The sequence below is a fragment of the Lampetra planeri genome, chromosome 60, assembly GCF_965212315.1.
Source record: "Lampetra planeri chromosome 60, kcLamPlan1.2.h2, whole genome shotgun sequence".
NCBI lineage: Eukaryota > Metazoa > Chordata > Hyperoartia > Petromyzontiformes > Petromyzontidae > Lampetra > Lampetra planeri.
The window spans coordinates 5,577,408-5,593,208 of NC_136166.1; the positions used below are offsets into that span (position 1 = coordinate 5,577,408).

The window sequence follows — 15,801 nt, forward strand, 5'->3', positions numbered from 1 at the left end:
CGAGGAACGGTTCAGATCATCGTCACCGCTGTTGGTCGTGAGCGGGAATCGAACTCGGGGAGCCGGGTTCGTAACGCGACGCGTTAACCACTGCACCACCGCTCCCCATATAAAGTACAAAGACAAAGATCCCCCCGTGTAGCCTTAACAGACTGTTGGGGCAAGTGCTGTTAGCGAGCAGCACCTGTGAAGGCCGGAACGGCACACGAGGGGGTGGGTGGCCGGCACCACGCCCGGCCGCCTTTGTCTCCCCAGTGGCGATGTTTAGACAGCACAAACCAGGTACTCGTTTAAAGGCTGAGTCGACCTAAGGCAGATCCAGGACCGATTGAGATAATTGTCACCGGTGGTGACCGTGAGCTGGCAAGCGTGCTTCCCTTTCTCACTGCAGGCTCAAATCCAGATGGAAAATCAAATTTTCTTAGAACAGCTTTCCGTGCTTAGTTTGTTGTCCTTCCCCCACACCTCCAATTGGCACGGTTGGCTATGTAGGGTGCGAAAGAAGTTCAACATACGCACGTACATAGACTCACACAGAGACCCATAGACTCACACAGAGACCCATAGACTCACACAGAGATCCATAGACTCACACATAGACCCATAGACTCACACAGAGATCCATAGACTCACACATAGACCCATAGACTCACACAGAGATCCATAGACTCACACAGAGACCCATAGACTCACACAGAGACCCATAGACTCACACAGAGACCCATAGACTCACACAAAGACCCATAGACTCACACAGAGACCCATATAATCACGCAAAGACCCATAGACTCACACAGAGACCCTCAGACTCACACAGAGACCCACAGACTCACACAGAGACCCATAGACTCACACAGAGACCCATAGACTCACACAGAGACCCATATAATCACGCAAAGACCCATAGACTCACACAGAGACCCTCAGACTCACACAGAGACCCACAGACTCACACAGAGACCCATAGACTCACACAGAGACCCATAGACTCACACAGAGACCCACAGACTCACACAGAGACCCATAGACTCACACAAAGACCCATAGACTCACACAGAGACCCATAGACTCACACAGAGACCCATATAATCACGCAAAGACCCATAGACTCAAACAGAGACCCTCAGACTCACACAGAGACCCACAAACTCACACAGAGACCCATAGACTCACACAGAGACCCATAGACTCACACAGAGACCCATATAATCACGTAAAGACCCATAGACTCACACAGAGACCCTCAGACTCACACAGAGACGCACAGACTCACACAGAGACCCATAGACTCACACAGAGACCCATAGACTCACACAGAGACCCATAGACTCATACAGAGACTCATATACTCACACAGAAACCCATAGACTCACACAGAGACCCATAGGCTCACACAAAGACCCATACACTCACACAGAGACCCATAGACTCACACAGAGATCCATAGACTCACACAAAGACTACACACTCACACAGAGACCCATAGACTCACACAGAGACCCATTGGCTCACACAGAGACCCATAGACTCACACAGAGACCCAAAGTTTGTTCTCCTTGCCCCGTACCTCCGATTAGCATGGTAGGCTACGTAGCACCGCCCACGTAGCCCTGCTCTAGCGTGGCCCTGTGCGAGAGAAGTTCAACATACGTGACACCCAACAGGACAGTCAGGAGGATACTTTTCTTATTTTTAAACACCCTGAGACTGCCCTTTCCTGGGCCGCGTTGTCGCTAGAGCCACGAGTGGCGATGGCGCCGGTTGCACCGGTTGCACCGATTGCACCCGTTGCACCCGTTGCACCCGTTGCGCCGTTTGCACCGGTTGCGCCCGTTGCACCCGTTGCACCGGTTGTACCGGTTGCGCCCGTTGCACCGGTTGCACCCATTGCACCCGTTGCACCCGTTGCACCCGTTGCGCCCGTTGCACCCGTTGCGCCCGTTGCACCCGTTGCACCCGTTGCACCGGTTGCACCGGTTGCAACCGCCGCCACCGCCACGCGGGGCACACTGACTTGCGGGTCTGCCGCAGGTGGCATCACCAAGATCACGGTGCGCAAGATGGTCATCAACCCCGACGGCTCGCAGAGCGTGCAGGTGTTCAACCTGGAGGGCGGCAACCTGGAGGAGCAGATCCGCCGCCTCATGGAGGACGGTGAGGACATCGGCCGTGAACAGATGGACGTGAAGAAAATCCGCAGAAGGCGGCGTGCTCGACCCAACGCACGTTCGCGGTTCATCCGCTTTAATAAAAAATGCGCCCGGCGGTATTAGCCGCGGGCCTAACGAGCGGGCGGCACAATTAGTGGAATCAATAATGCAGATGTGTGAATTGATCCTCGATAGCGGTATTCCATGAAGGTGGCCTAGGCGATCGGCCACGTGTGTGCCTCTCGCCTTGATGGGGGGGGGGGGGGGGGGGGGCGCGCTGATCAGGCGAAAGGGTTGCGTGGAATAATAATCAGCGACAACAACAAAAAGATTGGGGGGAAAAACTAAAATTGTTTTTTAATGCACACACGTTTTAATTTGCACTCACAAGTAGAAGATGAATTATTTGGACCACCAGGTTTAATCCAATTTGATAGGTCAGCTCTACCAATGGAGGTCAACAATGTGAATGTAGGTACGTTGAACTTTTTTCGCACCGTACGTAGCCAATCGTGCTCATGGGAGGTGCAGTGTTGAGTCTATGGGCAGTGTTGAGTCTATGGGGAGTGTTGAGTCTATGGGCAGTGTTGAGTCTATGGGCAGTGTTGAGTCTATGGGTAGTGTTGAGTCTATGGGTAGTGTTGAGTCTATGGGCAGTGTTGAGGCTATGCGTAGTGTTGAGTCTATGGGCAGTGTTGAGTCTATGGGCAGTGTTGAGTCTATGGGCAGTGTTGAGTCTATGGGCAGTGTTGAGTCTATGGGCAGCGTTGAGTCTATGGGGAGTGTTGAGTCTATGGTGCAGTGTTGAGTCTATGGGGAGTGTTGAGTCTATGGGCAGTGTTGAGTCTATGGGCAGTGTTGAGTCTATGGGTAGTGTTGAGTCTATGGGCAATGTTGAGTCTATGCGTAGTGTTGAGTCTATGGGCAGTGTTGAGTCTATGGGCAGTGTTGAGTCTATGGGCAGTGTTGAGTCTATGCGTAGTGTTGAGTCTATGGGCAGTGTTGAGTCTATGGGCAGTGTTGAGTCTATGGGCAGTGTTGAGTCTATGGGCAGCGTTGAGTCTATGGGGAGTGTTGAGTCTATGGGCAGTGTTGAGTCTATGGGGAGTGTTGAGTCTATGGGCAGTGTTGAGTCTATGGGCAGTGTTGAGTCTGTGAGTAGTGTTGAGTCTATGGGCAGTGTTGAGTCTATGGGCAGTGTTGAGTCTATGGGCAGTGTTGAGTCTATGGGCAGCGTTGAGTCTATGGGCAGCGTTGAGTCTATGGGCAGTGTTGAGTCTATGGGCAGTGTTGAGTCTATGGGCAGTGTTGAGTCTATGGGCAGTGTTGAGTCTATGGGCAGTGTTGAGTCTATGGGCAGCGTTGAGTCTATGGGCAGTGTTGAGTCTATGGGCAGTGTTGAGTCTATGGGCAGCGTTGAGTCTATGGGCAGTGTTGAGTCTATGGGCAGTGTTGAGTCTATGGGCAGCGTTGAGTCTATGGGCAGTGTTGAGTCTATGGGCAGTGTTGAGTCTATGGGCAGTGTTGAGTCTATGGGTAGTGTTGAGTCTATGGGCAGTGTTGAGTCGACCGCTCCGAATATTCCGGCCTCTGACCGCCGTGTCACCCCCCTCCCCCCGCCCCCCACCGGTCCAGGCTGGGAGATGTTCCTGCGGATCGTGAAAGTGAAGCCCAGGATCGTGACCATCCGCGTGATCACCGTGGGAGACCGCATGATCATCGAGGGTGACGGCTACATCACCGAAGACATCCTGAAAGAGGTCAACACAGGTGAGCCTGGCGGTCGCGACGCAGAGCGGACGGACGCGAAAGACTAATGCTGCTACTACAGCAGGACCCCTGTCGATGACAAGTCGCTCAACGACGGGCCGAACAAGGGTAACTTTCGATGGTGTCGGAACGGATTAAGCCTCTGACTTTTATTTCCTTACGCTCGCTTCACGACCAAATCGCTTAACGACCGGTTTCTCGGAACCAGTCGCCGTCGTCAAGAGCGCTTCTGCTGTACGCAGCACATGGGCGCGTTCGTACGGTGCCGCCACTATACCCGGCCGCCTTTGTCTCCGTCGTGGCGATGTTTACCACGAAACCGTGCCAGCTTATTCACGTGAGGCTGAGTGAGCGGGATTCAAACTCGGGTTATGTCAGTGCTTCGCGCCGCTCGCTAGCCACTGCGCTGTTACTCCCCTCGGCAATGCACGGCCGTTTCCCACAGACAACAACCGCCATTCGCCACTAAGTGGCGGTGACGTCACCACGACGCTTGTGCCAGGCCATGTGCACCTTGAGGCCACGTGAAGTGTCGAACGCCCGCTGGCAGGAGGTCACGGGGCAGACCCAGCAGGTGACACGGGTCGACTGACTGAGATGACTGAGATGACTGAGATGACTCCCACAGACATACACACACACACACTTGATGTGCACGGTTGCAGGCAATCGTCACTTGGTGTTGGCGTGAGCGGGAATCGAACTCGGGTGGCCGGGTTCGTAGCCACCACTCCCTCCGCCGCCACCAGCAACACCACCTCTTCTGCTCAGCTACAGGGCAAATGTGACCTAAAGAGATTGAAATTGTCAGGGCAAAGATTAACAATTTGATCTTCTTGGTTATTTCGGTAAAGTCACGTAGAAGGGAAGTAATAACATAATAAAAATAAAACAAAATAAAACAATTGTTTTATTATGTTTTATTTTTATTATGTTATTACTTAATAAAAATAAAACATAATGAAACAATTGTTTTATTTTGTTTTATTTTTATTATGTTATTACTTCCCTTCTACGTGACTTTACCGAAAGAACCAAGAAGATGAATCCCTGCAGTCACGAAAGCTTTAAATCGAAAATTAACAATTTCATTTGTGCGTGCGGGCGCGCGTGTGTGTACTTCATTCTGCTTCTTTAGGTGCGGCCAAGGTTGGTGTTTTATCAGTTTGTTTCACATGAGACATTGTGTTCTTGCGGTTAATGGAGAATGTATCTCCCACTAACTCGAACTCTGCCCTCGGCAACAAACCCATTTGCAGCTTACGTTTACAAAGTCTGGTTCGGGGGGGGAAATGTTCGTGTCGTTTTGCGCCGTTTACATTCCCTGGTGCCCGGCGATGGCGGTGATAACGCCTTGAGACTTTCGTGGAAGGCGCCTTACAAACAAATCTAAATTGTTATAATAACATATTATAAAGTACTTTTTTAGGGGTGAAAAAATTGCAACTTTCTGAACGGATTAAGCCCTCTAACGTGTATTTCCTATCCTCTCTGAACGTGCCCAATCACTGACCGACCGGTTTTCTCGGAGCCAATCACCGCCGTGTGAGAGGGGGCTTTCACCATACCGCGTGCTCGAGGTCGCGCTCGTCACAAAGGCTCATCACGTGGCACCGCCGAGAACCCAAACGATTGGCCTCCCCCCCCCCCCCCCCCGTGTGATGACATCGACGTGATGTCACGTGGAGCGAGAGATGTCGTCAAAGTTCAACCGAGAGCACCGGAGTCTGTAGCCCAGACTGACGTCTGGAGATGGAGCGATGAAATCGACACTCGCGTGCGCGCGGGCGGGCGCGTTCCTGGGTGGATCGCGTGCGTCGCAGGATCACGACCGAGCGGTGACAACGACAGCCGTGCAGCAGTGGATTGATCACGGCTGACGATGACGACGACGACGACGACGTTGACTGCAGGGTGCACGAGGAACGCGCTGCGGAGGGGAAGGGTGTACGTGCGTGCGCGTGCGTGTGCGCGCGTGACCACTCATCTCCACGTGTGCCGTGCCGGCCTTCATAGGTGCTGCTCGCTAACAGCACTTGCCCCTACAGTCTGTTAAGGCTACACGGGGGGATCTTTGTCTTTGTGAGCGCGGACTATTTCGGCGTTTCCACCGTGGTGGTCGGCAGAAGAAGTGCCCGGTTGGAAGGGTTTACTGGCCCTTCCAGCCTTCGACACTTCACGTGGCCTCGAAGTGCACCTGGCCTGGCACAGGCGCCGTGGTGGCTTGGCGAATGGCAGGTGCTTGACTCCTGTCGCGCCGCGATGGTTTCCGCCGCACGCAGGAGAGTTCCGCACCGTGACGGTCCGCAAGACGGTGACGAACGCGGACGGCAGTGCGGAGGTGCAGACGTTCACTCTGGACGGGGACGATATTGCGGAGCAGCTCCGACGACTCATGGAGCAAGGTACGTGTGCGTGCGTGTGCGTGCGTGCGCGTGTGCGTGTGTGCGTGCGTGTGTGTGGATGTTGAACTTCGTGGGGAGCGGTGGTGTAGCGGTTAGCGCGCTGCGCTATGAACCCGGCGACACGGGTTCGATTCTCGCTCACTGCCAACATCAGTGACAATTATCTGAACCGGTCCCGGGCCTCCCCTAGGTCGACTCAGCCTCAAATGAGTACCTGGTGCGGTGTGTAAACATTGCCACTCGGGAGACAAAGGCGGTCGGGCGTGGTGCTGGCCACCCACCCCCTCGTGTACCGTTCCAGCCTTCATAGGTGCTCGCTAACAGCACTTGCCCCTACAGTCTGTTAAGGCTATACGGGGGATCTTTGATCTTTGATGTTGAACTTCTTTCGCACTGTACGTAGCCGACCGCGCTAATCGGAGGTGCTGTGTAGCAGCGGGTGTGAGAGCGGGTGTGTGAGCGGGTGTGTGAGTGGGTGAGTGGGTTGGTGAGTGGGTTGGTGGTGACCTGCAGTGTGACGAGTGGCGTGGGTGAGAGGGCGAGTGGGCGAGTGTGAGAGTGTGAGAGTGGGTGGGTGAGTGGATTGGTGAGTTGCGTTGGTGGTGAGCTGCAGTGTGACGAGTAGCGTGGGTGAGAGAGTGGTGGGTGAGTGGGTGAGTGGATTGGTGAGTTGCGTTGGTGGTGACCTGCAGTGTGACGAGTAGCGTAGGTGAGAGGGCGAGTGGGCGAGTGGGCGAGTGTGAGTGGGTGAGTGGATTGGTGAGTTGCGTTGGTGGTGACCTGCAGTGTGACGAGTAGCGTGGGTGAGAGGGCGAGTGGGCGAGTGTGAGTGGGTGAGTGGATTGGTGAGTTGCGTTGGTGGTGAGCTGCAGTGTGACGAGTGGCGTGGGTGAGAGGGCGAGTGGGCGAGTGGGTGAATGGGTGGGTGAGTGGGTTGGTGAGTTGCGTTGGTGGTGACCTGCAGTGTGACGAGTAGCGTAGGTGAGAGGGCGAGTGGGCGAGTGTGAGTGGGTGAGTGGATTGGTGAGTTGCGTTGGTGGTGACCTGCAGTGTGACGAGTAGCGTGGGTGAGAGGGCGAGTGGGCGAGTGGGCGAGTGGGCGAGTGGGCGAGTGGGCGAGTGGGCGAGTGGGCGAGTGGGCGAGTGGGCGAGTGGGCGAGTGGGCGAGTGGGCGAGTGGGCGAGTGGGCGAGTGGGCGAGTGGGCGAGTGGGCGAGTGGGCGAGTGGGCGAGTGGGCGAGTGGGCGAGTGGGCGAGTGGGCGAGTGGGCGAGTGGGCGAGTGGGCGAGTGGGCGAGTGGGCGAGTGGGCGAGTGGGCGAGTGGGCGAGTGGGCGAGTGGGCGAGTGGGCGAGTGGGCGAGTGGGCGAGTGGGCGAGTGGGCGAGTGGGCGAGTGGGCGAGTGGGCGAGTGGGCGAGTGGGCGAGTGGGCGAGTGGGCGAGTGGGCGAGTGGGCGAGTGGGCGAGTGGGCGAGTGGGCGAGTGGGCGAGTGGGCGAGTGGGCGAGTGGGCGAGTGGGCGAGTGGGCGAGTGGGCGAGTGGGCGAGTGGGCGAGTGGGCGAGTGGGCGAGTGGGCGAGTGGGCGAGTGGGCGAGTGGGCGAGTGGGCGAGTGGGCGAGTGGGCGAGTGGGCGAGTGGGCGAGTGGGCGAGTGGGCGAGTGGGCGAGTGGGCGAGTGGGCGAGTGGGCGAGTGGGCGAGTGGGCGAGTGGGCGAGTGGGCGAGTGGGCGAGTGGGCGAGTGGGCGAGTGGGCGAGTGGGCGAGTGGGCGAGTGGGCGAGTGGGCGAGTGGGCGAGTGGGCGAGTGGGCGAGTGGGCGAGTGGGCGAGTGGGCGAGTGGGCGAGTGGGCGAGTGGGCGAGTGGGCGAGTGGGCGAGTGGGCGAGTGGGCGAGTGGGCGAGTGGGCGAGTGGGCGAGTGGGCGAGTGGGCGAGTGGGCGAGTGGGCGAGTGGGCGAGTGGGCGAGTGGGCGAGTGGGCGAGTGGGCGAGTGGGCGAGTGGGCGAGTGGGCGAGTGGGCGAGTGGGCGAGTGGGCGAGTGGGCGAGTGGGCGAGTGGGCGAGTGGGCGAGTGGGCGAGTGGGCGAGTGGGCGAGTGGGCGAGTGGGCGAGTGGGCGAGTGGGCGAGTGGGCGAGTGGGCGAGTGGGCGAGTGGGCGAGTGGGCGAGTGGGCGAGTGGGCGAGTGGGCGAGTGGGCGAGTGGGCGAGTGGGCGAGTGGGCGAGTGGGCGAGTGGGCGAGTGGGCGAGTGGGCGAGTGGGCGAGTGGGCGAGTGGGCGAGTGGGCGAGTGGGCGAGTGGGCGAGTGGGCGAGTGGGCGAGTGGGCGAGTGGGCGAGTGGGCGAGTGGGCGAGTGGGCGAGTGGGCGAGTGGGCGAGTGGGCGAGTGGGCGAGTGGGCGAGTGGGCGAGTGGGCGAGTGGGCGAGTGGGCGAGTGGGCGAGTGGGCGAGTGGGCGAGTGGGCGAGTGGGCGAGTGGGCGAGTGGGCGAGTGGGCGAGTGGGCGAGTGGGCGAGTGGGCGAGTGGGCGAGTGGGCGAGTGGGCGAGTGGGCGAGTGGGCGAGTGGGCGAGTGGGCGAGTGGGCGAGTGGGCGAGTGGGCGAGTGGGCGAGTGGGCGAGTGGGCGAGTGGGCGAGTGGGCGAGTGGGCGAGTGGGCGAGTGGGCGAGTGGGCGAGTGGGCGAGTGGGCGAGTGGGCGAGTGGGCGAGTGGGCGAGTGGGCGAGTGGGCGAGTGGGCGAGTGGGCGAGTGGGCGAGTGGGCGAGTGGGCGAGTGGGCGAGTGGGCGAGTGGGCGAGTGGGCGAGTGGGCGAGTGGGCGAGTGGGCGAGTGGGCGAGTGGGCGAGTGGGCGAGTGGGCGAGTGGGCGAGTGGGCGAGTGGGCGAGTGGGCGAGTGGGCGAGTGGGCGAGTGGGCGAGTGGGCGAGTGGGCGAGTGGGCGAGTGGGCGAGTGGGCGAGTGGGCGGGTTGCGTTGGTGGTGACCTGCAGTGTGACGAGTAGCGTGGGTGAGAGGGCGAGTGGGCGAGTGTGAGTGGGTGAGTGGATTGGTGAGTTGCGTTGGTGGTGAGCTGCAGTGTGACGAGTGGCGTGGGTGAGAGGGCGAGTGGGCGAGTGGGTGAGTGGGTGGGTGAGTGGGTTGGTGAGTTGCGTTGGTGGTGACCTGCAGTGTGACGAGTAGCGTAGGTGAGAGGGCGAGTGGGCGAGTGTGAGTGGGTGAGTGGATTGGTGAGTTGCGTTGGTGGTGACCTGCAGTGTGACGAGTAGCGTGGGTGAGAGGGCGAGTGGGCGAGTGTGAGAGTGGGTGGGTGAGTGGATTGGTGAGTTGCGTTGGTGGTGAGCTGCAGTGTGACGAGTAGCGTGGGTGAGAGGGCGAGTGGGCGAGTGTGAGAGTGGGTGGGTGAGTGGGTTTTACGCACTTGAAACTACTTTCTCGCCAACCGCGCTAATCGGAGGTGCCGGGGAATGACATTCGTTTCTCAATCTAGACGATGATTTAAAAGCGCACATCTCCAGCGGCTTCCAAATATCGGAAGGAAGAGCGTTCCAGACGGCCACAGAAGCACGTGCGACCCAGTGACCGTGTCCTCAGTTTTGACAGGTCGGCCGTCGCGACCGATGTGACTCGCGATAAAGTTTCGTGGATTTTTTTAATTTTTTTGGGGGGTGAGAGTGCGTGAAATATTAAACGTGCCGTTAACCCCGCCACCGCCACCAGCCGACACGGCCTGTCGTTGTTGTCATCACCGGCGAAACGTCAAGGGTTGCTCGACTTGTCAACATTGTTGTGGGTATTCTTGTTTCTTTCGGTAAAGTCACGTAGAAGGGAAGTAATAAAATAATAAAAATAAAACATAATAAAATAATTCTCACGACGTTTCGGCCACAACGCAAGCAGCCGTCCTCAGGTGAAGAAGTATATTATATTATTTTATTATTTTCCTTCTACGTGACTTTACCGAAAGAACAAAGCAGATGAATCCCTGCAGTCACGAAAGCTTTAAATCGAAAAATAATATATTTTTATTTTTTATTATTTCCCTTCTACGTGACTTTACCGAAAGAACCAAGAAGATGAATCCCTGCAGTCACGAAAGCTTTCAATCAAAATAGTTGTGGGTTTTTACTACTTCAGCACACCAGCGTAGTGCTGGAGTAGTAACTAATTTGCGATTTTGTTACACGTGACAAACATTTCTAATTAGCTGCGTCAGGTGGTAGTGCGTTAATGATCCATTAATATTTTACGACATCTAACCCAATAAAAGCCCGTTTATTATGAACTAGATGTCTTCGGTTGCCCTGGGCAATGCAATTCCTAGGGGCACCTTTATTCAAACTACAAAGACAAAGTTTCCCCCCCCCCCAGTGTAGCCTCAACATACTGTTGGGGCAAGTGCAGTTAGCGATCAGCACCTATGAAGCCGGGAACGGCACACGAGGGGGTGGGGTGTACAGTACCACGCCCGGCCGCCTTTGTCTCCCCGGTGGCGATGTTTAGACAGCACACACCAGGTACTCATTCGAGGCTGAGTCGACCTAGGGGGAGGCCTAGGACCGGTTCCGATCAATCGTCACCGGTGTTGTGCCGTGAGCAGGAATCGAACTCGGGTCGCCGGGTTCGTAGCGCGGCGCGGCGCTAACCGCTGCGCCACCGCTCACACCGACATTCAAGTCGAGAAAATTGACAACAGTGAGTCGTGATTGATGCCACCACTCTGCTCTGCCACACGGTAAACTGCACCTGTGGTCAAGTAATAAGGAGTCTGGGTGTGTGTGTGTGTGGGGAGCGGTAGTGTAGTGATTAGCGCTACGCTGCGCTATGAACCCGGCGACACGGGTTCGATTCCCGCTCACGGCCAACACCAGTGACGATTATCTGAACCGATCCTAGGCCTCCCCTAGGTCGACTCAGCCTCAAATGAGTACCCGGTGCGGTGTGTAAACATCGCCGTGGTGCTGGCCACCCACCCCCTCGTGTACCGTTCCGGCCTTCATAGGTGCTCGCGAACAGCACTTGCCCCTACAGTCTGTTAAGGCTATACGGGGGATCTTTATCTTTGTGTCTTTTTTCCGCCGGGAATATTAACAGGAACAAATATAACCCGTAAAAACAAAGTTTTTCACTATAAATCCTTTATATGCGTGGCGGCTAGAGTCCTCTCGTCCTCTGGCTTGAGATGGCTGCCACCTATGGGTCAGATGATTGCATGGCAGCATTAAGCAATTGGTAATTAAATATAATATTTTTGAAAGTGTAAAATTTTTGAGAAAAAAATTCCACGAACATTAATTGTCACGCACAACGAGTCTGTGTGCAAAATGTCAGCTCGATTGGATCACGGGAAGTGGGTTAAAAAACGACCGAAAGATTTGCACGGTCCTAAGCAAGCAAGCAAGTGAACTTAATATAAAGGATTTTAAAAAAAACATCGTTTATAGCCCTCTCGCAATCAACTGGCAGAATGAAGCCCTACCCACCACGCCTCGTGGCCAGGGAGGTTTGTGCTGCTCGGTGCAGGTTGGCGGAGAGGGAGGTGCACCGGTTTAGATACTGCTCGCTGCTGATGTTGGCGGAGCAACACTACCTCGCCTGGTGTACAGGAGGTCGTGTGTTCGACCCCGACCCTGACGATGCCTGTTGTATATTTGGAGTTTGCGTGTCTCTCTCTCACAGTGGTGAGATGTTCACTACCTCGCCTGGTATACAGGAGGTCGATCCCGACCCTGATGCCTGCTGTACATTTGGAGGTTGCGTGTCTCTCTCTCTCTCTCATCATCATCACGGTGGCTAGGAGATGTTAACTACCTCGCTTGGTATACAGGAGGTCGTGGCTTTGATCCCGACCCTGACGATGCCTGCTGCTGTATATTTGGAGTTTGCGTGTCTCTCTCTCTCATCATCACCACGGTGGCTAGGAGATGTTAACTACCTCGCCTGGTATACAGGAGGTCGTGGCTTCGATCCCGACCCTGACGATGCCTGCTGCTGTATATTTGGAGTTTGCGTGTCTCTCTCTCTCTCATCATCACCACGGTGGCTAGGAGATGTTAACTACCTCGCTTGGTATACAGGAGGTCGTGGCTTCGATCCCGACCCTGACGATGCCTGCTGCTGTATATTTGGAGTTTGCGTGTCTCTCTCTCTCCGCGGCTGCGTGGATTTTTCTCAGAGCCCTCCGGTTTTGCCCTCCACATTGAGAATCAACGTCACGCGTTTAGAGGCTTTGTCTGCTGTACATTCCCACGTGATAAGCCACTTCGTTTGAGCTATCATTTGTGGCCAGGTCGCGAATGAAAGAGAGCTATACAGCGCAGTGCGCCTTAGCTGGTAAAATAAAAATAAAAATTGTTTAAAGTGCAGTGCACTGACTACCGCATCACCACTCTGCCCTGCGTGAAATATATACAAAATATAAAAAATGTTGTTATAAAAAGCCATTTAATGACCCAGGGAGGCCAGTGTTTGTATTTGGGCCTGTCATAACTCTGGCCAAGCCAATAAAACTGCGATAAAAACTCGCATGAGTACTCCTTGCTCTGCTCAGCGCGAACCAAATAGCGCACGTAACGTAAACACACACCGCTTGAAATCGACGCCCGGGCGCAAGACGTGTCCGTGTGGTCCTCTGAACACGGCTGCTAAGTCCCCCCCCCAGCCTCAACTGGAGCCGCGTTCACCTGCATGTCGGCATCTGCAGCGTCATCCACAGACGCCAAGAATCGACAGACTGTGGAATCGATAAACTATACGGGGAGAGAGAGAGAAACGAGCAAACTTCAAATATACTATTTTATATAATAGAGGTTTTTTGGGTGGTTAGATCGTATAAATATATAAATGTCTCGTTAAAACCCGCCACCACCCGACACAGCCAACGAGCGAGTGTTGTCACGTAAACAGAACGTGGCCAATTCGTTACTAGTACAGCACTAGTGTGTAGTGTATAGTGTAGTGTATAGTGTAGGGTTGTAGTGTATAGTGTAGAGTGTAGTAGTTAGTGTATAGTGTAGTAGTGTAGTGTATAGTGTAGTGTATATAAGTGTATAGTGTAGTGTATAGCACTCACACACACACACTCACTCTCACACTCTCACACTCTCACACTCTCACACTCTCACACTCTCACACTCTCACACTCTCACACACAAAGATCAAAGATCCCCCGTATAGCCTTAACAGACTGTAGGGGCAAGTGCTGTTAGCGAGCACCTATGAAGGTCGGAACGGTACACGAGGGGGTGGGTGGCCAGCACCACGCCCGACCGCCTTTGTCTCCCCAGTGGCGATGTTTACACACCGCACCAGGTACTCATTTAAGGCTGAGTCGACCTAGGGGAGGCCCAGGACCGGTTCAGATAATCGTCACTGGTGTTAGCCGTGAGCGGGAATCGAACCCGGGTCGCCAGGTTCATAGCGCAGCGCGCTAACCGCTACACTACCGCTCCCCACACACACGCACACACACACACACTCTCACACACACACACACTCTCTCACACACACTCACACACACTCTCTCACACACTCTCTCACACACACACTCTCACACACACTCACACACACTCTCTCTCTCACACACACTCACACACACACACTCTCTCACACACACACACACTCTCTCTCACACACACACTCACACACACACACTCTCTCTCACACACACACACACTCTCTCTCACACACTCTCTCACACACTCTCACACACACTCTCTCACACACACACTCTCACACACACTCACACACACTCTCTCACACACTCTCTCACACACACACTCTCACACACACTCACACACACTCTCTCTCTCACACACACTCTCACACACACACTCTCTCACACACACACACACTCTCACACAGTCTCACTCACACACACACGCACCGTCACAAGCCTCTGTCACCCCGCGTTAGTCTTCACGTCGTCCCCGTTAATCACGTGGCCAGTGGCACGAATTCATCAAAAAAAAAATTAACCCGTAAAAACAAAGTTTTTCACTCTAAATCCTTTATATGCGTGGCGGCTAGAGTCCTCTCGTCCTCTGGCTTGAGATGGCTGCCACCTATGGGTCAGATGATTGCCTGCCACCATTAAGCAATTGGTAATTAAATATATATATATATTTTTTTCCCTACAAAGTGTAAAATTTTGGAAAAAACATTTTCACGAAAATTAATTGTCACGCACAACGAGACTGTGTGCAAAATGTCAGCTCGATTGGATCACGGGAAGTGGGTTAAAAAACGACTGAAAGATTCGCACGGTCGTAAGCGCGCAAGCAAGCACGCAAGCACGCAAGCAAGCAAGTGAACTTAATATAAAGGATTTAATAACCTTCCTTGCGGCCACGCTGTTCGGTGCAACGTTGGATTCTAACCCACAGCGGATTGACAGCTTGTGTCAATTTCCCCCCCCCCCCCCCACAGGGCCACGTTGTTGTTGATCTGTAGCCTGATTGTTGTTGTTGTTCAGGCAGAGAAGGGGGGTTGATCCATGAGCCCCACCCACCGTTTCTGAGGCTACCTCCCCAACCCGCTCGTTCCGACAGAAAATGCCTCGAGCTCGTAGCAGCAGCGCCCTCTGTTGGGAACAGATCGTGTGTGTTGGTGTGTGTGTTGGGGGGTGTGTTGGTGTGTGTGTTGGTGAGTGTGTGTTGGTGTGTGTGTGTGTTGTGTGTGTGGTGTGTGTTGGTGAGTGTTGGTGTGGTGTGTGTTGGTGAGTGTGTGTTGGTGTGTGTTGGTGTGGTGTGTGTTGGTGAGTGTGTGTTGGTGTGTGTGTGTGTGTTGCGTGTGTTTGTGTGTGTGTGTTGTGTGTGTGGTGTGTGTTGGTGAGTGTTGGTGTGGTGTGTGTGTTGTGTGTGTGTTGGTGTGGTGTGTGTGTTGTGTGTGTGTTGGTGTGTGTTGGTGTGGTGTGTGTTGGTGAGTGTGTGTTGTGTGTGTTTGTGAGTGTGGTGTGTGTTGGTGTGGTGTGTGTGTTGTGTGTGTTTGTGAGTGTGGTGTGTGTGTGTTGGTGTGTGTGTTGGTGTGTGTGTGGTGTGTGTGGTGTGTTGGTGTGTGTTGGTGTGTGTTGGTGTGTGTGTGTTGGTGATGGTGTGTGTGTTGTGTGTGTTTGTGAGTGTGGTGTGTGTGTGTTGGTGTGTGTGTGTTGGTGTGTGTGTGTGTTGGTGTGTGTTGGTGTGTGTGTGTTGGTGTGTGTGGTCTGTGTTGGTGAGTGTGGTGTGTGTGTGTTGGTGAGTGTGGTGTGTGTGTTGGTGAGTGTGGTGTGTGTGTTGGTGAGTGTGGTGTGTGTTGGTGAATGTGTGTTGTGTGTGTTTGTGAGTGTGGTGTGTGTGTGTTGGTGAGTGTGTGTTGGTGTGTGTGTGTTGGTATGTGTTGTTTGTGGTGTGTGTGTGTTGGTGTGTGTGGTGAGTGTGTGTGTGTTGGTGTGTGTTGGTGTGTGTGTGTTAGTGATGGTGTGTGTGTGTTGCGTGTGTTTGTGAGTGTGGTGTGTGTGTG

General features: G+C 54.9%; 1 protein-coding gene across 1 annotated transcript in view; it reads left to right on the top strand.

The window, feature by feature from the left end:
- LOC144736342 (uncharacterized) overlaps positions 1-15,801 on the top strand; it is a 130,105-nt gene that overhangs the window by 91,710 nt on the left and 22,594 nt on the right. Inside the window, exons 9-11 of the mRNA XM_078619011.1 lie at positions 2,032-2,154; positions 3,786-3,920; positions 6,203-6,325. Of these exons, the coding sequence (XP_078475137.1) occupies positions 2,032-2,154; positions 3,786-3,920; positions 6,203-6,325 (381 nt within the window). The remainder of the gene's footprint in view (positions 1-2,031; positions 2,155-3,785; positions 3,921-6,202; positions 6,326-15,801) is intronic.